At 38.9% G+C, this 26,301-nt stretch overlaps 1 protein-coding gene across 1 annotated transcript in view; it reads left to right on the top strand.

Annotated features, from left to right (window-relative positions):
* LOC121439655 (putative Polycomb group protein ASXL2) overlaps positions 1–26,301 on the top strand; it is a 78,558-nt gene that overhangs the window by 8,610 nt on the left and 43,647 nt on the right. Inside the window, exons 2-5 of the mRNA XM_041640218.1 lie at positions 6,129–6,211; positions 9,896–9,898; positions 20,018–20,126; positions 26,039–26,186. Coding sequence (XP_041496152.1) covers positions 6,129–6,211; positions 9,896–9,898; positions 20,018–20,126; positions 26,039–26,186 — 343 coding nt within the window. The remainder of the gene's footprint in view (positions 1–6,128; positions 6,212–9,895; positions 9,899–20,017; positions 20,127–26,038; positions 26,187–26,301) is intronic.

Genomic DNA, 26,301 nt, shown 5'->3' with positions numbered 1-26,301 from the left:
AAGACAAGACTTGAATAATTTGGGGAGATACTTTATGTCAGAATTATAATCGTGTCTGTGTTGTCATGTGCTAAAAATATTCCATGGCTATTGAGTACCTAAAATGGCCACTGTGATTAAGAACTATATTTAATATTTAATTAAATTTTTTTGTTTTGTTTTATTTTTCAAGGCAGGGTTTCTCTGTCTTGAACCTGTCCTGGAACTTGAAGCTCTGTAGACCAGGCTGGCCTTGAACTCAGAGATCTACCTGTTTCTGCCCCCCCAAATGCTGGGATTAAAGGTGTGAGCCCCCACTGCCCAGTTTATTTAATCTTGATTACTATTAATAATTAGGCTGGGTGGTGGTGGCCATTTAATCCCAGCACTCAAGGAGGCAGAGGCAGGCAGATGTCTGTGAGTTCAAGGCCAGCCTGGTCTACAAGAGTTTAGGTCCAGGACAGGCTCCAAAGCTACAGAGTAACTCTGTCTTGAAAAACCAAATCAAACCAAACCAAACAAAAATCCACCAGTATGTGACTAATGGGTATTTCTGGATAGTACATAGTTAAAGTAATTTTTCCTGTTTATTGACTAATATTATATTCTACCCCCTACCTTCAATACTGGGGATTGAATTTAGGGCCTTGTGTTTGCTAGTCAGGTGCTACATCCATGTCCATGTGCATCCATAGTGTGGTGCCCCTGACTCTCATTTTAAGTTCTGAGACAGTTGCCCAGACTGGACTTGAACATACTGTATAGCCCAGGCTGGTCCTGCATCAGTCTCCTGAGTAACCGGGATTGCAGATGTACTCCAGCATGTCTGACTATTTGTAATTTTTGCCACTAAACTTGGCTGTTCATATCTTTTTTCTTTTTCTCCATCTTATTTCCTGATCTTTAAAATTTTAGGTTTTATTTATATGTATGTACTTGTCTCTCTGTGTGTCTACCATGTGTGTGCAGGTTCCTGCAGAGTCGAGAAGAGGGTGTTTTGATGTGGGTTTCCCCTCTGAATGCTGTGAATGTGTCTACAGTGAAGCTGGAGTTAGAGCAGAGAGCTGCCTGGATTGGGTGCTGGGACCCAACTTGGGTCCTGGAAGAACAAAATATTCTTTTTTTTCTAAAAATATTTATTTATTTATTTATTTATTTATTACGTATACAATATTCTGTCTGTGTGTATGTCTGCAGGCCAGAAGAGGACACCAGACCTCATTACAGATGGTTGTGAGCCACCATGTGGTTGCTGGGAATTGAACTCAGGACCTTTGGAAGAGCAGGCAATGCTCTTAACCTCTGAGCCATCTCTCCAGCCCCCAAACAAAATATTTTTAAACACTGAGTTCTCTCCCCAGTCCCTATTTCCTGGTCTATCTTTTTAAAGACACGTACTTCTCCACTGTTGGGATATTCTTCATGTCAGTTTTTGAGCCTTTTATATATGAAGTAATTTGTTATATTACAGATTTACAGAGCTGTTTCCCTATTTTGCCTTTTGAACAGATTCATGGAGATTTTTCTTTTGTGTCCTATTTTTCTTTTATTTTTTTTTTTTTTAAGACAAGGTTTCTCTGTAACTGCCTAGACTTCCTGGAACTTGCTTTGTAGACTAGGCTGGCCTTGAACTCACAGAGATCTACCCGCTTCTGAGCCTTCCAAGTGTTTGGATTAAAGGCACGTGCGGCTACCACCTGGCCTGTACAAATATTTTTAATTTGTGTTTGGTGTGTGTACAAAGTGAAGGTCAGAGGACAGCTGACCTTTATTTGGGGTGTGTATGCAGAAGACAACTTTTTTGAGTTGGTTCTCTCCTTCTGTGGTTTCCATGGGTTTTGTATGGAGAAAGATAAATATGCCGTGGTGAAGGGAAAGCACTTCAGTCCATTGAGGCTGGACTCCCCTGCAGCTAGCTGCGAAAGGCTGAGTTCATTCTTAAAGTGTCTCTGAGCTTTTACCAGCACTCACTGCCAGACACACACACACACACACACCCACACACCAAAGAATAACCTTGAACTTCTGATCCTTCCACCTCTGCCTTTAAGTGTTGGAGTAGATCACAAGAAGACTTGTTCTTGGGCTGGAGAGATGGCTCAGAGGGTAAGAGCACTGACTGTTCTTCCAGAGGTCCTGAGTTCAATTCCCAGCAACCACATGGCGGCTCACAACCATCAATAATAAGATCTGGTGCCCTCTTCTGGCATGTGTATATATAATAAATACATTAATTAAAAAAAAAAAGAAGACTTGTTCTTTTATTATTTATTGTTCAGATTCTGATAGTGTATCTTTTTTGCCTTGAAAACTTTTAGCTGTTCTTTTAGTGTTTGCTAGCAACATACTCTTAGTTCCTTTTTGTGGGAGAGATCCTTGATACCACTTCCAGGTTTGGTGATTCTATAAGAAGACACGTGGGACTCAGCTTTTAGTCATACTAATAGTTGTTTATTATGGCAAACGATTCAGTTCAAAACTGGGGATGGTAGAAACAGACTGTGGTATATGGGCCTATGATCGCAGTACTTGGGGGATATGGAGGGAGGCAGGATTTGGATTGAGATTTTTTTTAAAGGAGGGAAAAAAAGACAAATGCACACAAGCATGAGTACCTGTGTTTGGGTCCTTGGCATCCACATAAAAAGGCAGGAATGGTAGTGTATGCTTGTAATCCTAGACTTGGGAAGGAAAACAGGCAGATCACTAAAATTCACTGGGCAACAAGTGAGCCAGGCCTAAGTGAGAGAATGTCTCAAAAAGGAAGAGGGAGGGCCACTAAGGGAAATAAATATACTTGAGGTTGACCTTTGGTCAACCACCCACAGGTACACATACATAAATGTGTATTTACACAGAAAACTCAAATTGAAGTGAGTAGAGTAAAATGTGGAGGAAGGTTTCTAGTGTTTTCTCCAGAAATGAATTAAGACTAGGAGTAAACGTTGTCTACCATGAAACAGAACCAAGGAGTTTTTATTGAACAGCAGCACATATCATGGTTCCCAATTTCTAGAAGGAAAGCAGATGTTCAGTAATCCCATGTTTTGTACAGAGCATTGCTCTCCAAATCCAAGTTTCCATATACCAGCCAATGGTCATTTTGGAAGCAGGACAAAATAAGGATAATAGTTATTTCCTTGTTCTGTTCTTTTCCTTTTCTGCAATATTATATATAAGAATAACTTTATTTTTTAATTTTTTTAAGATTATTTTTCTGTGTAGTTCTTGCTGTCTTGGAAATCGCTCTTAGACCATGCTGGCCTTGAACTTGAGATCTGCCTTCCTATGCCACCTAAATGCTAGAATTAATGGTATGATCACCACTGCCCAGGAAGGAATAACTTTATTTTTAAAAGTTTTAAGCATGTATGTGTATGTGTGCATGTGTGCACTCCCTCGCGTGATGCATGTGCCTGTGCCTGCAGAGGTCAGAGTTCTTGTATCCCCTTGGAGTTAGAGATACACATAAGTAGTTGTGAGCTACTTGATGTGGTGGGAAATGCTCTAGGGTCCTCCAGAAGAGTGTTTTGTGTTAGTATTCAGGCCTGTGGACTGACCTGATCTTAGTAAAAGTCCTCAGCTGTGCCACCAAGCACCACCTGTGCATATTCACTATCTTCCCTTTTAAAAGGGCCCTGCCCACTCCCACCCCTCCCTCTTTTTCTCTACACGCCTTTATCTCTCTGCCTCTCCCTCTTTTTTGCTTTAATTTTTTATTTTTGAGACCGGGTTTCTGTGTAGCTTTGGAGCCTGTCCTAGAACTAGCTTTTGTAGACCAGGCTGGCCTCCAACTCATAGAGATCCACCTGCCTCTTGCTTCCCGAATGCTGGACTCTCTCCCTCTTTTCTCTCTTTTCTGTCCCCAGAGGCCTGTCTCCCCTCCCCCCCCCCATTCACTTTTGCCCAATAAACCCTTCCACCTGAGCTTTCTCCCTCCTTTCCTCCGTCCTTCCCTCCCTTCCTCTCTCCCTTTCTTGATGCAGGGTTTCTTTGTAATTCTGGCAGCTCTGCAGACCAAGCTGCCCTGGAACTCCTAGAGATCAGTCTGCCTCTGCCTTCTGAGTGCTGGGATTAAAGGTGTGCACCACCACCACCGCCCAGCTAGTTCTGTTTTCATTTTGAAGTGCCTACGTTCCTTTCTTTCTCCTTCTGCCATTCCTTCCTCCCTCCCACCAGGATAGTTTTCCTGTGTAAAGTTCAGTTTCTGACTTCTCATAGTGTTTTATGAAATTCATAGTGGGAAAGCAGCGTCTCGATTCATTTTGTTCCTTAGTTGCAAACATCAGGTAGTATAAGTTTGAATGATGAAGCAGTTGTTAAAACTGTATCTGACTTTCATGTTGGGATCAAAATTTGGAATGGCTAAGATTTCCTTTTGTCTTGGTTTGGAAAGTTATTTCTGTCATTGGCAAAAGTAATTCATTGATTCCAATTCCCTGTTTATTTTGATGTTCTAGGAAGACTTAAGATGGTTGTGAGCCACCATGTGAGTCTTGGGAGTTGAACTCCAGACCTTTGGAGATCAGGCAGTGCCCTCAACTCCTGAGGCATCTCTCCAACCCTATACTCTTGTTTTTAACCTTTCTTTCCCCCATGTTTGATCATTGTCATAAGAGTAGTTTGTAAATTCTATTTTTGTAGGTTGAACAGTTCCAGTAGAATTTGTGTGTGTGTGTGTGTGTGTGTGTGAGAGAGAGAGAGAGACAGAGAGACAGAGAGACAGAGAGACAGAGAGACAGAGACAGACAAGACACTGCCCTCCTGTGGTTAGAATAAGGTAGCTGTTTTGGAAAACTACTAGCCTACACAGCTTGTGATAAGAGAATATAATATAGTATGTCTCCTTTGGGATCCTTCCCACCTTCATAAGCTTTCCTCACTTTTCCTTAATAAATCTACACTTGCTGAAGTTAAAAATAAAGAATGTAATTGTTTAGTCTTTTTACTCCGAAATATTTTGATTTTTCTTCTTAGGTTTTTCTAGTATATGTATATATATTTCTCATTTTCATATTTTATTAGGGGAATTAATATAATTAATTATAAGCTAGGCAGTGGTGGTGCACATCTTTAATCTCAGCATTCAGAAGGCAGAGGCAGGATTTCTGTGAGTTTGAGTCTAACCTGGTCTACAAAATGAGTTCTAGGAGAGCCAGGACACATAGAAATCCTGTCTTAAACCCTCCTCCCAAGAAAAAGAATTAATTGTAAACAAATTGTTATGAAAGTGCTCTTACCTGCTGATCCATCTCAGCATCCCAGGTCCTGTTTTTGTTTTGTTCTGTTGCCCAGCTGACATGGAACCCATTATGTAGCCCAGAGTGACGTTGAATTTTCTGCAGTATTCATGTCTCTCCTAAGTGCTGTACTTATGGGCATGAACCACTTTGAGGGGGAGACACTCTACATATTTAGTCTAGGCTGGCTACTTACTAACTCTTTTTTTAATATTTATTTATTTTCTTATTTATTTATTATGTATACAATATTCTGTCTGTATGCAGAAGAGGGCGCCAGACCTCTTTACAGATGGTTGTGAGCCACCATGTGGTTGCTGGGAATTGAACTCAGGACCTTTGGAAGAGCAGGCAATGCTCTTAACCGCTGAGCCATCTCTCCAGCCCCTTACTAACTCTTGGTACTGCTGCCTAACTCTACAGTGCAGGAACAGTCACGTACCATTCTGGCCAGTTTAACCAAAGTACTGTTGCATGTAAACACGCATGTTTTACTCAGGATAGTTCACTCTTGTTTGTTCTTGCAGTATAGTATAATTTCTGAACAGAGCAGCAATTTTTTATTATGAGTTTTGAAATTTATGATTATTTTCTATTTCTGTGTGTTTTTGTTTAACTAGTAGAAGAAATTAGTTATTTATAGTGAAATTGCAGAAAAAAGCAAGGCTAATAAATAGCCCAAGAAAAGCATGCTATTTGTTTATTTCATATTCATTAGTTAAAACATTAATTTTAGCCTTTTTGATCTATTTCTGCTTCAGAATTTAACTTACTGTTTGATTTATGGAAGAGTTCTGGGTAAAGTCTCTAGATATATATGTTTTAGATCTAGTTATTGGCATAGTTATAATAACACAATTATAAGAATGAGAACTTAAGAATTCATTATATTATTTCCTTGTTTCTCAGGTCTTAGAAAAATACCCTAATACACCTATGAGTCATAAAGAAATTCTTCAAGTTATCCAGAGAGAAGGGTTAAAGGAAATCAGGTGAGTTATTAAAATACTACTAGTAATAATTATGCTTGTATTTATTAGTATTCTTTGTCTAAAGCATTCATTGATTAGTATGATATACTTTATGAACTTCCAGTTTTTTCAGCTGTCAGTCCTTGGGGTTTTTAAGTCATAGCATTTATAAAACTAAAAATAAGTAAAGTAAATCCTTATGAGAAAGTAACTAGCTGTCTTTCAGAGCACATGCACTTTGATTCATAGGAAAACCTGGAGTCATCTTTAAACCATCACCTATCACTTCGTGCTTTGTATATACTGAGTTCAGTAATTGGGTAAAAATTACTACATGGCAGTTTCAGAAGTAGGCAGTATAAGAAGAAATAAGATTTATTAAAGAAATGGAAAAGATGTTTGTGTGTCAAGATGCTGGGCATCATGACATAATGCCTATAGTCCAAGATGCTTGTCAGAGGCTAAGGCTGGAAGATCACTTGATCCTGAGTTCTAGACCAGCTTGGATAACATAGCAAGACCTCTCCCCCCAAACAAACAAACAAAAAACCAAATAAATAGGGCTGATAAGATGTCTCAAGGAGTTAAAGCTCTTGCCAGTTCGATGACCGAAGTTCAGTCTCTAGAACTCAAAGTGGAAGAAAGGAGATGACTTCTGAAAATTGTTCTTTGGTTCCCCCCCCCCCTTTGGTCTCCTGTCTCTCTCTCTCTCTCTCTCTCTCTCTCTCTCTCTCTCTCTCTCTCTCTCTCTCACACACACACACACACACACACACACACACACACACTCACACACACATGTTTAATAATCATTAAATGTTTAATGTGTTATTAGGGTCAAAGATACTACTCTTTGATTTCTAAGATTCTTATTAGCATATAATAGTCATTGCATAATTAAGACTGTCATTAAGAAATGTTAAAATTATTTCAGATTCATTGTGAATATTGAGAAAAATTTGGCCATCTACATTGGGAATATTTCGTTAACATAAGACATTTGAAACAAAAATAGACCAAAAGATGTTAGGTATGGTGGGGCACATTTGTAATTTCAGTGTTCAGGAAGCTGAGACAAGTGCCTGGCCAACCTCAGCTACTTGTTGACTAGCAGACTGGCTGCGCTACCCAGTAAACTCTGTGTATTACTTTGTTGCTGTGATAACATTATGACCAACACATTTTATAAAAGAAAGCTTTCAGCTGGGTATTGGTGGTGCAGGCCTTTAATCCCAGCACTCGGGAGGCAGAGGCCAGCCTAGTATACAAGAGCTAGTTTCCAGGACAGGCTCCAAAACAACACAGAGAAACCCTGTCTTCAAAAACAAAAACAACAACAAAAAAAAAAAAAAAAAAAAGGAAAAAAGGGGAAAGCTTTCAATTGGGGTTATAGTTAGAGAGTGCTAGAACAGTAGTTGAGAGCTTACATTGATTTACAAGTATGTGGCACAGTGAGCTAAACTGGGGAATTATGTGGGTTTTTGAGACCTCAAAGCCAGTGACACACATCCTTCAAGAAGGCCACACCTTCTAAACCTTCCTATATAGTCCCAACAGTTGGGGACCAAGCATTTAAGTATACGAAGCTATAGGGACCATTCTTTAAACTACCATATTCTGTTTCACAACACCCAACCAAAATAACATACAAAGCTTGTGGTGTGTGTCGTGTCACCTCCACCGCTACCCCGAGGTAGGTTTTCTCTGGATAGCTTTTGAGCTTCTTCTGGAACTCCCTCTATATACCAGGCTGGCCTTGAACTCACAGAGATCTACTTGCTCCCCCCTGCCACCTTGCCCCCTGTCACCTTCCGAGTGTGCCACCTGTTAAGTATTTTTCTTAAATGACCAACCTCTCCACTGATATAGTCATTCCATTCAGACAAAATTAAAAGATGCCCATGTTTAATGGCTGCCAGAACTCTTGGGTGGCCTCCTGGGGGAACATGGAGAGGGAAACAGAGAACTGAAAGACCACAGGAAACTGGGAGACTCTCTAGGGCTGGGATTAAAGGTGTGTGTTACCATAATCTGGTTTGCAAGACTGACTAGTGGGACTGTTTTACTCTCAGATCTTTAGACAGTCTTTTTTTTTTTTTTAAAAAAACTTTTTTTTTTATTTATTTAACTTTATTATGTTTGTTGGTGTGGAGGTGTCAGATCTCATGGAACTGCATTTTCAGACAGTTGTGAGCTGCCATGTGGGTGCTGGGAATCGAACCCGGGTCCTCTGGAAGAGCAGTCAGTGCTCTTAACCGCTGAGCCATCTCTCCAGCCCCTAGACAGTCTTTATTTATTAAAATAGAGTTGAAATGCCACTACAGTGTCTTTCTCCTCCGGTGGCTATATGGCCTCTCTCTGACTCTGCCTTCTTTCCTCCTCTGCTCAGAATTCTTGCCTTGCTCTACTCTGCTAAACCACTGGCCGAGACAGCTTTATTCATTAACCAATAAAAGCAACACATATACATAAGGACTTTCCACACCAACCGTGGGCATCCTAATGATCCTTAGTGGCAATAGGAGCCACATAATGTCAATCTAGACTCTGGCTGCCACAGTACCACAGACTCAGGTATGACCCTTGGGAACAGCCTGGAACTGGATGACACCATGGTCCTGGGTATGACCCCCAGACTCCAAGTCCATGGGCTTTGACCTAGATCCCAAGCTTCTGTATGGGGCGTACTGGCCCAAAGACTTCAACATAGACTCCAGGGGCATCTGGACCACTGACCCAAACATGGCCCCAGGCAGCAGCCTGATTGACATCCTGGTTCCAGGTGGAAGCACTGGCCACTCAGATTAGAATGACATGGTCCCTAGACCCCAGGTTCCATGTGACTTTTGGTGGCAACATGGGCCACGGAATTCAACACAGATCTCAGCTGCAGTAGGACCACACACCCAGACATGGTCCTCAACAGCAGCCTGGGTCTGGTGGTCACCATATCCCCAGGTAGCTCTGAAGGCTACCCAGATTGACATGGCCCCAGTGACAGTATGGCCCCTGGATACCAACATGGCCCCCAGTGGTGGTCCAGGCCACTGGAATCAGTATGGCCCTTGATGGCAACATGAGTCATAGACATCAACACAGACCCTGGCTTGAGTAGGGCCATGGACCTAGATATGGAAGTAGACATGGCCCTAGGCTGCATCCCGGCCTGGATATCACCATGGCTCTGTGTGGCAACAGATCCCCCATAAGCCTACGCCTCACTGCATTCACCATAGCCCCAGGTGGCAAGCAGGCATCCAGCACCAGCCTACTCCTCACCGCCTTTGTTTATTCCTGTATGCCTTTTTTTCACAGCACATGAATCATTCTTTTTTTCCCATTTTTCACCACATATTTTCTCATCATTATGGGGTTCACCTGTCTGACACCTGGCTAGCCTCCATTTGAGCAGAACTGCACGGGGGTAGGGGAGGTGTTGTGGATATCTTTCCGCCAGCCAGGACCTTGCAGCCCCCCTAGATTTTAATTTTCTTCAAGATTTTACTTCAGATTTACTGATTTTTGTGGCGCTGGGGCTTGAATACAAGGCATCACTGAATTCCATATAGGCGAGAGATCTGCCCCTGAGTCATGTACCCGGCCCTTAAGATCTTTTTAATTTGTTCTTTTCTAGAGCAAAAATTCCCCTTCTGTGTATGAGGGGCACAGTAAAGAGATCACTGAAATAACTTCTTCATTAGGGAGAAGGTTTTTATTGTGAGTAAGAGAAAATATACAGAGACATCTGGAAGAGTCCAGAGCAGTGAGAAAGTAGACTGGTCACAGCCAGGGCTCTTGGCAAGAGAAGTCAGAGAGCATGGACTGTAAAGCATGCTTATTATAAGGTGGACAAAAAGCTGGGGGAGGAGAGATGGGCCAGGAGCTAATGTGGACTTTGAAATGTGTTCCATGCGTTTGTGATACCTAGGGAGCCTGGAGGCCAGCATGAGTTTCATATGTTGATAACCGCAACAGGTATATGTCAGTAGAGAGCTCATTTCTGGATATGTGAACTTTCTGAGACCGAACTGCCCTTCCCTTTTGAGCTGATGCTGTGGCAAATGTCTATATCCAAGCTTCTTGGGAGGTTGAGGTTGTAGTATTGCACATTTTTGTCTAGCTAGAGTAACCTAGTAAGATAAGACCCTGTCTCAGAAAGAAAGAAAGAAACCAAAAATTAGAAAAGGGCTGGTGAGGTAGTTCAGCAGTTAAGCCTGGCAGTCCCAGTTTGAGGCTTGAAACCCACATAGTAGGACAGAATCAGCCTCCTGTACATTGTACTCTGGCCTCCCAAGTGTGTACCTATCATATTCAGGTAAACCCAGCCACATAAATTTTAAAAACAGAGCAGAAGAAAAAAACTTTGATTGTGGTCATTTGTCAATAGATTAAATTAATTAGGTTTATTTCATTGATATGAAGAGTTATAAATGAGTATACCTCACACCCCTCCCCGCCCCCAAGGTTCCTCTGTGTGCTTTTGGAACCTGTTATGGAATTCGCTCTGTAGACTAGGTTGGCCTCAAACTCACAGAGATCTGCCTTCCTCTACCTCCCGAGTGCTGGGATGAAAGGCGTGCACCACCATTCCTGGCGCTTACCTCATTTTGATGATGTAATATCTTCCTGAAAATTTTGAGTGTAAACATTTATAAATTAAAATGCTAAAAGGCTGTTTATACAGGGTGGTGGTGACTCATGCCTTTAATCCCAGTACTCAAGTTGGAGGCTAGCCTGGTCTACAGAGTGAGTTCCAGAACAGCCAAGGCTACATAATGAAACCCTGTCTCTGAACCAAAAAAGAAAAAAAGTCTTTTTTTTTATTTCTTTAAAACCCTTCAAGAAATTTAAATGCCTATTTAGAAGTGTAAAGCACAGACTATTTTAGAAGTACAGAGGAGAAAAAGTTCTTGTAATAACATGTGGCTGCTGATTGTGTTGTGTTTAAAATCTGAGTTACATTAGTGTGCATTGACTCTAGAGTCAATTTGTCTTTCTTCTTCCTTATTATTAAAGCGGTGCTGACAAATCAGTCCATTGCCTCTCAAATGCTAGCATACCCCTCAGTCTTTTTTTTTTTTTAAGATTTATTTATTTTTATGTGCATTGGTGTTTTTGCTTGATTGTCTGTGTGAAGATACCGGATCCTCTAGGATTGGACTTAGAGACAGTTGTGAGCTGCCATGTGGGTACTGGGAATTGAACCCAGGTACTCTAGAAAAGCAGCCAGCATTCCCAACTACCAAGCCATCTCTCAATCCCCTCTCCAGTTTTTTTTTTACTGTTTTTATGTATTTCTAATGTCTCCTACTGTTCTGTGTACTGAATCTTAGACTCTGTGAGCCAGCATGCTCTCCAGCCCTAGTACTTAATTGACTGGGTGTTTTTTTTTTTTTTTAAATATTTATTTATTTATTTATTTACTTATTTATTGTGTATACAGTATTCCTTCTGCGTGTATGCCTGAAGGCCAGAAGAGGGCACCAGACCTCATTTCAGATGGTTGTGAGCCACCATGCGGTTGCCGGGAATTGAACTCAGGACCTTTGGAAGAGCAGGCAATGCTCTTAACCGCTGAGCCATCTCTCCAGCCCTGACTGGGTGTTTTTGTACCGAACTATTTTACGTCGTTTATTAGTTTTTTGACTATAGCTTTTTTTAAAGCAATTTAAGAAAGTATAATTTCTAATTAAAATCTTCCATAGGCCTTTTATTTTGCTTTCTTTTTAGATGCTTAGGTTTGTTTACATATTTTCTTTATGCTAGAGCCATATTTTTATATTCATACAAGAAATCAAATTCAACACTTCATTACTTTTGCTTTCTGGTGTCTTAATGGTTCATCTGTTTACATCTCTTATTCTTCATTGATCCTTTAAGTTCAGAACTTCCCTCCTAGTATATATAGTATTAAAAGACTCCTTTTAAATTTCTTTTTAAGGTTAGTATCTAATACCCATTTTGGACATTAGAGGATAAATATTGCATGACCTACAGTATACTCAAGGAAAAGTCTTTTCATTTTGTAATAATGCACTCATATAAGTTGCAAATGTAGATTTCTAAGTTAAGGATTATCCTGGTTAGCTTAATGTCATGTTAAAGGAGAGGCCTCAGTTGAGGAATTGCCTGCCTAGATTAGGTTGGTTAGGTCATGTGTGTAAGTGGATTGTTGTGATTATTAATTGATGTAATAGGCTCAGCCCATTATGGGAAGCACTGTTCCACAGACAGGTGGTCCTGGGCAGCATATAAAAATGTAGCTGAATATGTTCAAAGAATGAGCCAGTGAGTAAGCCAGCAAGCAGTGTTTCTCTTTGAGTTCCTGCACTGGCATCTCTGGATTGCAGTTTAGAAATATGTGCCAATAAACACTTTCCTTTTCAAGTTGCTTTTGGTCTCCTTCTTTTCTTCTCCTCCTCTTTCTCTTCTCCTCCTTCCCACTCCTCCTCCTTGTGATTTTTTTTTTTTGTTTTGTTTTGTTTTTGTTTTTCGAGACAGGGTTTCTTTGTGGCTTTGGAGCCTGTCCTGGAACTAGCTCTGTAGACCAGGCTGGTCTCGAACTCACAGAGATCCGCCTGCCTCTGCCTCCTAAGTGCTGGGATTAAAAGCATGTGCCACCACTAAAACAAAATTATTCTATTCTTTATTATGAATTACACAATTTCCTAGATGTCTTAATGTCCTCTAATTATTGAATTATTGTTGTTTGCTTTGTTCTCTCTCTTTCTTTTTCTGAGATGGGTATTGCTGGCTATCCTGTAACTCACTCTAAACTAGACTGGTCTCGAACTAAGAGATTTGCATGCCTCTGCCTCTGTAGTGCTGGGATTAAAAGCCTGTGCCACTACACCTGGCTCTCTAATAGAGTTTTTAGAAAGGAAAAATAGTGCTGTTCCTGAAATACTGTTGTCAGCATACTTCTTATCTTTGATTCATGAGTAGAAGCATACTTGGAAATGAGCAGGTTCTTCATGAATTTATCTTACCTGCAAATTTGCTGTTTTCAGACCTAGTCCATTTATTGCTAATTCTCATATACCATCAATTTTAATTTTTATTCTGTAGATTGTGGCCAACTGCCTAGTTTTTTTCCTTTTCTCCTTTGGAAGAAGTTTACGAGTATATATAAATAATTGGTTTTTCATTCAGAGCAACCTGAAAGAAGGCACAGTACTACCTATATACATAGTAATTGGCAGTTTTGAGTGTAAGGAGATGTATTAGACATGCTTAGACATGTATTCCTTACCAACAAAATTTATTTACTAGTAGTTATAATATAGTGATATCTCTTAACTGTACAACTAGAGATAATATCTGTTGCATTTCTTTTCTCTCCTATAACTTTCCCCATCACTCACATTATTTTAGTTATAGAATATTATAGTCACAAAAGACAATTGAAAAGGATAATGAATTTTATATCTGATTTTTTATAAATGAAGACTCAAAAATTTTGAGACTTTAAAGGATCCTATAACTAGCTCTGGTTGTTTTCAGTCTATCTTACTGTCTTTATTTTTCTTTCTGGTTAATATATTCTATTATTTATGGTAAGCGTTCACTGTATGCTACATATAATAGCATTAGATTGGTAGTTGCTGATTATTACCCTTTGCATTCTGTTTTTTTACAGTGTCTAAATTCTAGCCTATTAAGTTTATTTTTTAGTTTATACCAAAGTTGTAGGCACTTTTAGGGTTGGTCTAAAAAGCTCAAAACTATCATTAAGTTAAAATGAATTAAGCATTATATCTTGGTGGGTATCTTTTTATTAAAAGATTAGTACTAATTTATGAATTAGTGCTAATTAATGAATCAAATAATCTCATGCCATTCGTTAAATACTTTTGCTCAATCCAGACCACCTGATTTCCCCTACCTCTTATTCAAAAATATATATAACAAAGGGAATAAAGAGTTCATAAGTCATAACTTTATGGCAGTAACCATTATCTCAGGAAAGGATCTTTTTTTGGATATTTATCAAGCTAAATTGCCCCAGTTTAAGAATGAAGAACTTTGGGCTAGAGAGATGGTCGGTCAGTGGTTAGGAGCATTGACTGCTCTTCCACGGGACCCAGGTTTAATTCCCAGCACCCACATGGCAGCTCACAACTGTCTGTAGCTAGTTCCAGAGGTCCTGACACCCATGGCAAAACACCAATGCACATAAAACACAAAAATAAGTTTGAAAAGAATGAAGAACATTTTTTGCCTGAAGATGACTTAAAGGTTTTACCTATAACATTTGCTATACACATCTTTGTTTGACTTCTGGATCCCATGGTAGGAATGCAACGGAAGAACCAACACCCAAAAGTGCATAGGCACATTTTGTATTAAGTTGTTAACATGTTTTTCTAAGATTACCTTGTGTCTGTGCCTCTAGACCCAGCAGCAGCAACAATATAATCTTATCTACTTTTTAATTTTCTATCAAATTCTTAATAGATCAAAGAGAAGAAAATAACCCCTGAGGCCCATAGTTGATGGCTTTATGATGACTCCTTGCAATAAAAATGCATGGGGAAAAAAAGAGTACTGTTAAAGAATTCACACTGAACTCAAAGTTGCCCTGATAATCACACTGTTTCATGGAATTCAAGTTTTTCACTTGTTTTCTAAAGTAATTTATGTACCTGAATTTGAGTGTGCAATTTTAGACATTGATCCTTAAAACCAACTTATGCATTTTTAAAAATTTAATGTTTTATGTAGCAAAATGGGGATTGTTATTAATTTGAGGGTTGTTAGTATTGCTGGAAGATCAAGGTATAACTTAATTGGGGGAGCTTATTGTTACTTGTAAAGAAAAATTAAATCCTTTTTTTTCCCTCCTCTTGTTTTCTTGGGGTGCATTCCAACTGCAGAAGGTAAGAAGTATTATTTTATTCTAAATGAGTATTAAGCAATTATAATGCAATCTTTTACAAGATTTATTGAATGTGCCTTTGTCTGCATGTATTTTACTTTATAAAACTATCTGGTACAGAAATGAAGTAATAGTGATATAATATAAATGTTAGTTACTAAAAGAGATTTTTTTGTTTGTTAATTTTTATAATTTGTAACTATTACTTGGCCATAATTTTAGAAACTGTTGGCATTAAGGTTTATCAAAATTGTCATTTGTCTTACAGCAGTGAAGTACTATTTAGGATGTACTTAATAAAATTATATTTATTTTTATAATTATATTTATATTTATTAATGTAATTAATAAAAATATAAGAGAGCTGTGTGTGCTTTCTATTGCTTATGAGATTGGAAATATTTGCTTGACTGATAGAAAATATTGTAAATTGTCTACCCAAATGATATTACTTTAAACCAGGCAGAACAGATTTAAATTCATAATCTGAATCTTTTACTGAATTGACTTTTCCTCTGTTTGTCCGTCACTTTAGACAACTCTTGGTTATATCAATTCCCTTTTTTATAGTATAGTTGTGTTTTTCCTTTAAATTTCAGTTATGACTTTGATGTAAGTCTTGAAGAAACATCTGTGTTTTCATGTCATAGACATGCCATTTTGCTTACAGCTTGAGATTAATCTTCTTAACTTCAATTAGTATTCTGTTAAGTTCATTTGTAATAACTCATTTTTAAGTAACAGGTTTTGGATAAAGCTTTATTAATATTTAAATTTTAAGTTGTGTGTATGATGTGTGAATATTGTTATATATGTATCGTGGTGCTCTTGTGGCAGGTTCTTTGATTTTGGTCTGTTAGACCCTTTACAGGTGGTCGTGGTGGTGTTGTCTTTGAGGACAGAGTGACTGGCTGGGCTGTTTCATGTCTTCTGGTCTGTTTTGTTTAAAGCAGGGCCTTACTAAGCTCTGTCTCAAAATTAGATGTGTGCCACCATGCCCAACTTTCTCTGATTTTAACCCCACGTGCCTGATACTACTATTAGTATTTGTTTTTGAGGTTTGAAGTCAAAGCCATTTACTATAATCAAAGATTTACTGTAACTCCAAGTTACTTCTCTGAGAAAGAATCTGATAGAAAATGTCAGGAATTGACTAAATGATTGGGTCAGACTACTTAAAAACTCAGAATTTCAACATTCACATCTTGCATAGCTCCGTCACAAAAACAGAAAGCACAGCCTGTCTGGAGACAGAGTTCAGCATTCAAGAGCACTTGCTACTTTTGCAGAGGGCCCAGTTCCAGTTCAGTTTCTGTTAGTTTTTATAAAGCAGCAAAAAGCAGCCCGGTGGTGGTGAGGTACACCTTTAATCCCAGCACTCGGGAGGCAAAGGCTGGTGGATCTCTGTGAGTTTGAGGCCAGCCTGGTCTGCAAGACCTAGTTCCAGGACAGGCTCCAAAACTTCAGAGAAACCCTGTGACAAAAAACAAAACAGAACTAAAACAAAAGAAACAAAACCAAAAAGGAGAAAGCAATTACAACAGCACTAGCAATTAAGATACAGCATTACATTGCCAAATGAGTACTAACTTCCCAATAAGGACAATGATATAAAATTTGATGGGATTACTGTGTTTTTATTCTTTCCAGTTCAGTTCTTGTATAATTATACCCATAATCTATTTTTTTTTTCACAAAGATGGGTTTCAGTGTCTGGGTTCACGTTAGCACTCCTTTTACCTGGAATCGTAAGATCGCACATGTAACCTTTTGTACTTGAAGACAAACACTATTTGGGATTTGGTCCAGCTGTTAAGAACTTTAATCATCCCAGCTGGGCAGTGGTGGCACACACCTTTTGTCCCAACACTTGGGAGGCTGAGGCAGGCAGCCTCTGTGAGTTCAAGGCCAGCCAGGACAAGTTAGGGCAGTTACAGAAAAATCCTATATTAAGGTAAAACAATTAAACGAAACAAACCTTTAGGCAACCTAATCATCTGTAATAAGATAGTAAATAGGTAGGTAGTTAATACCCTTATTAGAGGAATGAAGAAGCATTCTTAAAGCTACTTTTATTTTATGACCTGTTTATCATGAGATTTAAAAGTTAGTGTCACAATGACCAGTATTTGAAATGACCTTGGTTAAGAGGAGAGTTAGGTATTTCATATGCATTATATTTAGACTCCTAGGCATCTTTGTCTCATAGACATTGAAATTGCATAGGTAGTTAGTGATAGAACATAAACTCATATTTTGCCTCACTTTTGTGTTAAAGGTAGTTAGTTGATTGGGCAAGGATCTTACTTTGCCTCCTTGGTGTTGGGGATTGAACCCAGGGGCCTCACAAGGCATGGTAGGCAAGTACTCTGCCAACCATTGGACAACAAGTTGTGTTTTGTTGTTGTGTGTATTTTTAACAGTTTCAGCTGGGCTTCCTGAAACATTTCTTTAATCCTAGCCCATTTGTGTTGCAGCCTTCTCTCTGGGTTTTCATATGCCATATTATGGCAATTCGGGAATAAAGGGGATGAATGAACACAAGCCCATTAGAGACATCCAAGATACTTTGTGACTTTTTTTTTTATTAGTTTAGGTGTTAGTGTACGTACATGTTCATGTGGGTGCAAGTGCATTTGTGGTGGTTAGAGGTGGACATCAAGTATTTTCTGCTGCCCTTCCCTCCACTCCACTTCCCATTATCTCTTCTGTTTGGCTAGACTGACTGGCCAGTGAGCTCCAGGGTTCTGCCCTTTTCTTTTTTAATGATTTATTTTATGTGCATTGGTATTTTGCATGCAGGTATGTTTGTGTGAGTGTGGGATCCCCTGGATGTAGAGTTACAGACAGTTGTGAGCTGCCCACATGGGTGCCTGGCATTGAATCTGGGTCCTTTGGAAGAATAACCAGTGCTCTTTGCTGAGCCATCTCTCCAGCCCCTTATCTGCCTTTCTTTTCTTCTTCCTTCATTTGGTTTTTTGAGACAGGGTTTCTTTATGTAGCTCTGGCTAGCCTGGAACTCACTCTGTAGACTAGGCTGGCCTCGAATCCACAGAGGTCCACTTGCCTGTGCCTTTCTTAATGTCAGTTCCTCCACTTCTGTCCATGAAGGTCATGGTTTCTGTAGTAGTAGACTTGGTTTAATCAGCAGAGAGCTGAGAGAAATGAGTTGAGAATGTCCAGTTAAGTTGTTTTGCCCCTTAAGAATTGTGATAAACAAAAACTCAAACAAAATACTTAAGGAGGCTGTAGTAAGACTTCAGACCATTTCCTGACTCTATACTTCTTTTCATAAGAACTTTCAACGTGTTTTCTTGTTACTTCTGTTTTTCTAGGTACATGAACACGTTGCTTTAAGTGTTGCAGCACCAAATGCCAGCTATAGTGTCTCATACCTGTAATTCTAGCGCTTGAGAGATTGAACTAGGAATATTGCCTTGAGTTCGCCAGCCTGCACTACATACATTCAGAGTTCCACACCACTTTAGACCTGTGCTATAAAATGAGGATTCTGTCCCAAAACAAAAACAAAATCCTACAAACCATTTAAAAAAGTATTAGCGTACTTTCTTTTATACTGTAGCCCTTGACCTTAGACTAATAACTGAATTTTAGTAATTTTTTTTATCATTTTATTTTTTTATATTTTAATATTGTTCTTAATATAAGCATTTATTTGTCTGTTTTTTGTTTTGTTTTGTTTTTCAATACAGGGTTTCTCTATGTCCCTCTATAGACCAGGCTGGCTTAAACTCAGGGTTCTGCCTGCCTCTGTCTCCCAAGTTCTGGGATTAAAGGCAGACAGGCAGACATAGGTCTGCCCTTCTTGTTTCTCAACATTAGACTTTAGAACATTAGCCCTATTTTCTTTTTTTCCTCCCTTCCTTCTTCCTTCTTTCTAGCCCTATTTTCTTTTCCCTTTCTCCCCCCTTCCCTCTCTCCCTTCCTTTTTTTTTTAAAATTATTTACCTTTATTTTATGTACATTGGTGTTTTGCTTACATGTGTGTCTGTGAGCATGTTGGATCCACTGGAACTGGAGTTACACACAGCTGTGAGCTGCCATGTGGGTGCTGGGAATTGAACCCAGGTCCTCTGGAAGAGCAGCCCATGTTCTTAATTGCTAAATCATCTCTTCAGTATTAGGCCCATTTCCTTAATGCAATGACAAACCAAATAAGAGTGCCTGTTAGGGAATTTTATTGCCAGTTTTTTTGGGTTTTTTGTTTGTTTGTTTGTTTCTTGGGACTACAGTAAGCTTTGATGACACTTGTAAATTAATTAAATGAACCCCCCCCCCCCCCCGTAGGAGCTTGTAAGAGAGTGGCGTTGAACTTGTGATCCTTTTTCCTTGGTCTCCTAAATTCTGGAGTTATAGTTGTGTGCCATCATGCCCCAGCTAGAAAGTACATTCTTGCATCTACATAATAAGTTATGTACTTAAAATTTGAGAAAATGGGAAACCTAATCCATGCAAAATAAGTCTATTAAGCACGTTTTTAAAGTGATCTCCTGTGAAGTTTAAGAAACCGTGATAGTTTTACAAATCAGCTTTAGTTTAGTGCAGCAGCATATGAGGATGAATATTTGAATCTGTGTTTGTGCGCGTGCACTAGTGTGAGCACATAAGAGTGCATGTGTGCATATTCCACTCTCATGTATACTTCTAAAGTTTTGTGTTTCAATAGGTTTGTAAAATAAATTTGATACTGCTCTATGTGAATTTTGTGTTCTTTTATTTGTTAGATTTAGAACTTTTTTCCCCTTTAGATACTCAAGAATGGCTTTTCCATTCATTTTCCCCCTTGGTAATCTTTATTGATATTTTTATTTTATATAAAAATATATTTAAAGAAAGGAATATTGGCCAATTAAAAAATTAAGTCAGAATTACAAAGACTCTTCAGAGATAAACTAATCACTATGCTCTTCACCTTCTTTGCTTTGTAGCGGGACTTCCCCTCTTGCATGCCTAAATGCGATGCTGCACACAAACTCCCGAGGTGAAGAGGGAATCTTCTATAAAGTCCCAGGTAGAATGGGAGTGTATACTTTGAAGGTAAGTTGCTTGGAAGACAAATAGTAAGTGACAATATATAATTGAGTCACAGAGACAGAATTCTGTTCTTGAGGAACTTATTTCCAGGAAGACATAATATTTCATCCCTAAAAATAAGTAAGTAAGTAAATTTGGGGGAGGGAGAAGATGTTCTGGGAATTGAACTCAAGGTCTCATGAATATCAAGAAGGCACCCTTTGTATATATTTTGATTTAAAATAATTCTTTTAAGATACATTTTATGTGTATTGGCTTCTTGCCTGCATGTATGTCTGTGTACCACATACATGCAGTACTTATGGATGTCAGAAGGCAGTGTTAGATTCTCTGAAACTTGAGTACAGGTGGTTGTTAGATACTTTGTGGGTACTGGGTATTGATCCTGGGTCCTCTGGAAGAGCAGCAATCAGTGCTCTTAACTGCTGAGCCCTTTATTTAGTCCCCCTTTCTTGTTTGTTTGTTTGTTTGTTTATTTTGAGACAGGGTTTTTCTGTGGCTTTGGAGCCTGTCCTGGAACTAGCTCTGTAGACCAGGGTCCCCCTTTCTTGTTTGTTTGTTTGTTTGTTTGTTTATTTATTTATTTAGAAACAGGGTTTTTCTGTGGCTTTGGAGCCTGTCCTGGAACTAACTCTGTAGACCAGGCTGGTCTCGAACTCACAGAGATCCACCTGCCCCTGCCTCCCGAGTGCTGGGATTAAAGGCGTGCGCCACCATCGCCCGGCCCCTTTCTTGTTTTAAACAACTTCAAAATATCTAAATTATAACTTTGTAATTATTTTGAAACATACTACATAGAGCCATAGATAGATTCTTTACTCATAGACTTCCCCATCAAAGCTTATGGTTATAGTTATTATTCCTTTTCATAATGGAGAAAACTAAAGTTCAAGAGATAATTTCTTGACCAATATTGGACATACTGTATCAGAACAAGAATAGAAACTTTGATCAGACTTAAGGCCTACATTTCTTCTTTCATAACTAGCTGACTAGTAACTAATTTTGTACACTGAAATGGTGACCTCTTCTTATCAATATCCTTTCACTTATGAGTAGGAAAACCAACCTAAATGAGCTTTAGTAAGTAGGCTGTAGAATTTATTAACTCATGCAGCTAAACATTCATGGGAAATCCAGGCTGGATCCAGCTGATCAAAAGATGTCATCTGGTCTTGGTCTCTGTTCTTTCTTTTAGCTTTATTCTCATTCAGCCTCTTCTCATCGTATATGAATTCATTCTGCGTCTCCATTCTACAAACTATAAGTCTAGAGAGACAAGAGTGCAGTGACTAAAGCAAGAGGCACCTTACTCAAATTTGACTCACTTGGTTTAGCCCAACCCATGTGACACCAGACATGAATTATGGCTGTTGACGAATGTATAGAATCATTATGACCCTTGGTGTAAGGTTGTGGTTAAGCTTGCGACAGCCTGATGATTATGGAGGGGGTTTGTTTCTCAAAGGAAGTTTATCAGCAAACAAGAATGAATGTTTGACAGGCTATTATGCCCAAAGTGACACATCCATAGGAAGTTACTTCTGTCCCACTACCTCTTATTTCTGAGGTCATCACGATGCTCAGAGGTAGTATGGAATTCACTAACATTAAGAACGTCTCACCTAGGGTGCTGAGGTGGTTCCGCATGTAAAGGCACTGACAAACTGCTTTTGCTCCTCTGAGCACATAGAAATGGAGAAACACAAATTGTCCTCCAGCTTTCATGTGTGCACTATGGCACACAGGTGCTCATAGTTACACGCTAAATAAGGTAAAAAAACACAGCAAATGAATTGTTTTCCGGGTGTTGTGGCCTTGCATGCTTTTAATCCCAGTACTCAGAAGGCAGTTATAGTGTATCTGAGTTCTAGCCAGGTAAGCCTATGAACGCATAGTGAGATCCTGCCTCAAAACAAAAACATACATGTAGCAGCTGGATGTGGTGGCATATGATTATTAGTCATAGTATTCAGGAGGCCAAGGCAAAAGTAATGATCCATTTGTTGATCACCCTCAGTGAGCTATTAAAGTGAGCTAAAGGCCAATCTGCAATATAGCACAACCCATTCTGCTTTTTAATCTTAACTTCCTCTGACTGTAGTGTTTAGCTTGTGGGTGTTATGGGACTTTAGTTACAAATGAAGCTTTCCCCTTTTTTTGATACTCCATGATTTAATTGCATTTATTATTATTTATTTATTTTTTGGTTTGTTTATTTATTTGTTTGTTTGTTTGTTTGTTTTTTCAAGACAGTGTTTCTCTGTGACTTTGGAGCCTGTCCTGGAACTAGCTCTTGTAGACCAGGCTGGTCTCGAACTCACAGAGTCCGCCTGCCTCTGCCTCCTGAGTGCTGGGATTAAAGGCGCTGCCACCACCGCCCAGCTTTAATTGCATTTATTAAATGCATACTAGGAGAAGAAAACCTGAAAATGTATTTTCTGTTATTACATACCACTTTGTACAGTTCTTCTGATACCAGTGTTTGGGGGTTTCTTATCAAGCAGTTCTCCAACTGAAATCAGCTTTTAATTTAACTCAGATTTTATATTGTCTGGCTGTTGTATCAGGCAAAGAGCCCAGTACCAAAGGTTGCCCTTCACTTCAGCTATTAGTTACAAGTCTTTGGCTGTGACCTAAGCTCTGAATGACCAGCTGTAATTGATATTCCTATTTCCTTTTTCTTGGATTTGATTAACTTTCTAGGACTGCTTATAAAATATGCCAGAGTGGGAATTTTTTTTTAAGTTTTCCATTTATTGTAATGTAGATAAAAGGCATTCATAAAGTGAGGTGTGGTCATTGAGTATGGAATCTGTCTTGGCATACCAGCAGCCTCCATGTACAAAGTTGATTTTAGCCATGTACAAGCTCATCCAAAGCCCTGGTCTTCAGAATTTTTATGGAAGATATATGATATGAGCGTACATGATTCTATAATTGACCATCAACTCAGCCTTCATTCTTGAGAAGTTGGGCTAAAAGTCCCTATCTTCTAATCACATTATTGTCTCTCTTAGTAGTCAGCCCCCACTCTGAGGCAGGCTATTCAGTAGCTGACAAAGAGTCATCACTTAGGTGTTGTGGGGAGCTGCGGGTTGCATTCCGCCACCCAGCTCCTGCCACTGGCTAGCTTTACCCGAAATAACAACACACAAACTGTATTCTTTTAAACACTGCTTGGCCCATTATGTCTAGCCTCTTCTCGGCTAACTCTCGCACCTGGACTAGCCCATTTTTGATAATGTGTGTAGCACCCCTAGGTGCGCTTACCAGGAAGATTCAGCATGTCTGACCTGACTGCTTGCTTCATTGCCTCTGCCCTGGAGAGGGGAACATGGCCTCTGAGCTCACTTCCTCTTCCTCCCAGCATTCTGTTCTGTTTACTCCTCCCACCTATGTTTTAACCTATGAGGGCCAGCCAAACAGTTTGTTTATTACCAATGACCTTCCCCCATCAACTTAGGAGACGCTAACTCACTTAGGTACCCTGTTTCTAGAACTAGAGTCAAACAGAACAGTCAGGTTTCCTAATCCTGCTATTGATCAGGAAGTACAAAGGTTTTGGCACTCTATCAAAAGCTCAGAGTTAAATTGTGGACAGCAGTTAACTGGGTAGTGATGGTGGCGCACGCCTTTAATCCCAGCACTGGGGAGGCAGAGACAGGCGGTTCTCTGTGAGTTTGAGGCCAGCCTGGTCTACAGAGCAAGTTCCAGGACAGGCTCCAAAGCAACAGAGAAACCCTGTCTCAAAAAACAACAACAAAAAGTTCTTGCTGATAATTACGGAGGAACAGGATTCAGTTTCCAGCCTGATTTCCTCTTCTGGCCTCCACAGGCACTGCACACACATGGTGTATATATGCATGCATGCAAAAACTCACATAAAATAAAATCGTTAAAGAAAAAAATTAAGAATTCAAATAATGTATGTCATATCTATTGACAAGTCTATGACTGAGACTAAGATGAATAATTTATAGTTCTTGATTTCTTTAATCGCTTACCTTTTATTTATTAAAATATTTCATATTTACAAAATATACTGTGAAGCTCTACCATTATAATGAAGCAAAAAAGATTAGTTTTGAATAAAGAGGTCTAGAAAGTTTATATTATTTACTTGGAAGATTTAAGCTAGACTTAAACATATATAAGAGGAGTGAAGGCCGTCAAGGATAAATAGCTCAAATAAAGGGACAGATAAAATTCTGAATGCATTCAAAAGTAGAGAAAATTGGATTAAGTGATAGTCACTGGAGTCAAGATAATTGATAAACATTAGTTAATAAAGTTTCACCTTGACTGAACTCTGTTTGGGTGGGGTGTTGACTTATGTAGATGGCCGAGGTCCTCAGGGAGAACCAACAAATCTGTGTTTTAAGATTTTCATGAAAAGGAGATTACAGTTTGGAATAGGAATTCAGAGTAGTAAAATAGGTAGACCCAAGAGAGATTTGAGACATAGAACACTTTACATTTGGTATGGGTAAAGCAGTGGGTGAGAGAAGATTCTAAGATTTGGGGCATGAGCCGTTGATCCCAAAGGGATCACAAGATTTTTGCAAAAAGAAGATAATTATATTTGTATTTCAGATACTTGTTGAATCTACAGGTCAAGATGTCTGGCTGGCAACTAACTCTATAAAAGCTGTCCTGCATTTTGAAAGAAGGAATATAAAAATATGGGGTCTGTATTTTAAGAAAGTGTATAACATAAGAGATGGATTAGAGAGAAATTTAAGTGGAAAACAATTGTTTTTACTCAGTCTGACTCAGTGGTTTTAGGTATATGTCATGTGGTGCCAGTTAGATGTGGGGCAATTTTTTTGTGTCTGTCAGTTCATTTTTTAATTGAGTATGAAAATAATTATGTGGGACAACGAAAGTACTGGTGGAAAGAAAATCCATAAGAGAAATAACATTCACTAACTCATTTATTTGTGTATGCTTTTTGTACCATGTAAATGCATAGTAAATAAGATTGTTCTCATAAAGCACTATTGTAAACATTTAATATTAATTAGTTCATTTAGTTTTTATGTAGCTATTTAAGGTAGGTATCTTAGAAACTGAAATTAAGCTATGAGAGATTACTTTAGACTAAGGCTGTGTAATTGGGAGAAGACAAAGCCAGAAAGTCCTACTTCCCTAGTCCCTCATATTCTACTACCCTGTTTTTCTTATATTTAATGATCATAGTTATCCTTTCTAGTTAACATTCTCATTATTCAAAACGGAAACGAAAGAAAGTGATGTGATTCTTTAAAACCAAAACAACAACAACAACAACAACAAAAAACCATTCTGGGCGGTGCTGGTGCACACCTCTAATCCCAGTACTTAGGAGGCAGAGGCAGGCGGATCTCTGTGAGTTTGGGGCCAGCCTGGTCTACAAAGGACAGCCAGGACTAATACGCAGAGAAACCCTGTCTCAAAGAAACAAAAACCCAAACAAAAACTCCTTTTCTTGCTGCTAACTCTGTAATCAATATTGAGGACCCAATTAGGTGAAAATAATGTGATAATCTTGTTCTCCTGACTTTAATTCTGTAATTGAATTCAGAATACACGGGATACCCACACAAACCCACATATGTCTTAACAAAATTCTTGTTAGCTTTTTAAACCTGAGCATTACATCTTTTACCTGGATTTATATCTACCAGTTTTGGTGTAATTAAAACATATGTTGTGCCTGCATACGAATGTTGTGTATGATTTTTATCTTCTGAATGTAGATGGAAAATTGATTTTATTTGACCCCAAAAAATCAGGATATCATCAGATATTGGTGGTTTTACTATTTTATAATAAGAATTTATCAGTTAATTAAGTTAATGCTTTATATATTAGAAATTTAGTTTCGATTTGCTAAAATGGTAACAATCCTAACAGGATGCCTACATTTTCAGAAGGATGTGCCAGATGGAGTGAAAGAACTGTCAGAAGGTTCAGAAGAAAGCAGTGATGGTCAGTCAGATTCTCAGAGCTCTGAGAACAGCAGCAGCAGTGATGGTGGCAGCAACAAAGAGGGGAGAAAGAGCAGGTGGAAGAGGAAAGGTAATCTCTGACTGCTGCAGGGCAGTGCTTTATTGCTATTCTCAGACCATCAGCTGCTTCTTTCCCTTTTAACATAGTGCTCTGCAGTAGTTTCCTGCAGGGGTGGATGTGTTTG

Source organism: Microtus oregoni, unplaced genomic scaffold (genome assembly GCF_018167655.1).
Source record: "Microtus oregoni isolate MIOR12 unplaced genomic scaffold, Mior012 000062F_ref0000492, whole genome shotgun sequence".
Classification (NCBI taxonomy): Eukaryota; Metazoa; Chordata; class Mammalia; order Rodentia; family Cricetidae; genus Microtus; species Microtus oregoni.
This window is presented reverse-complemented; position numbering and strand designations above follow the sequence as displayed.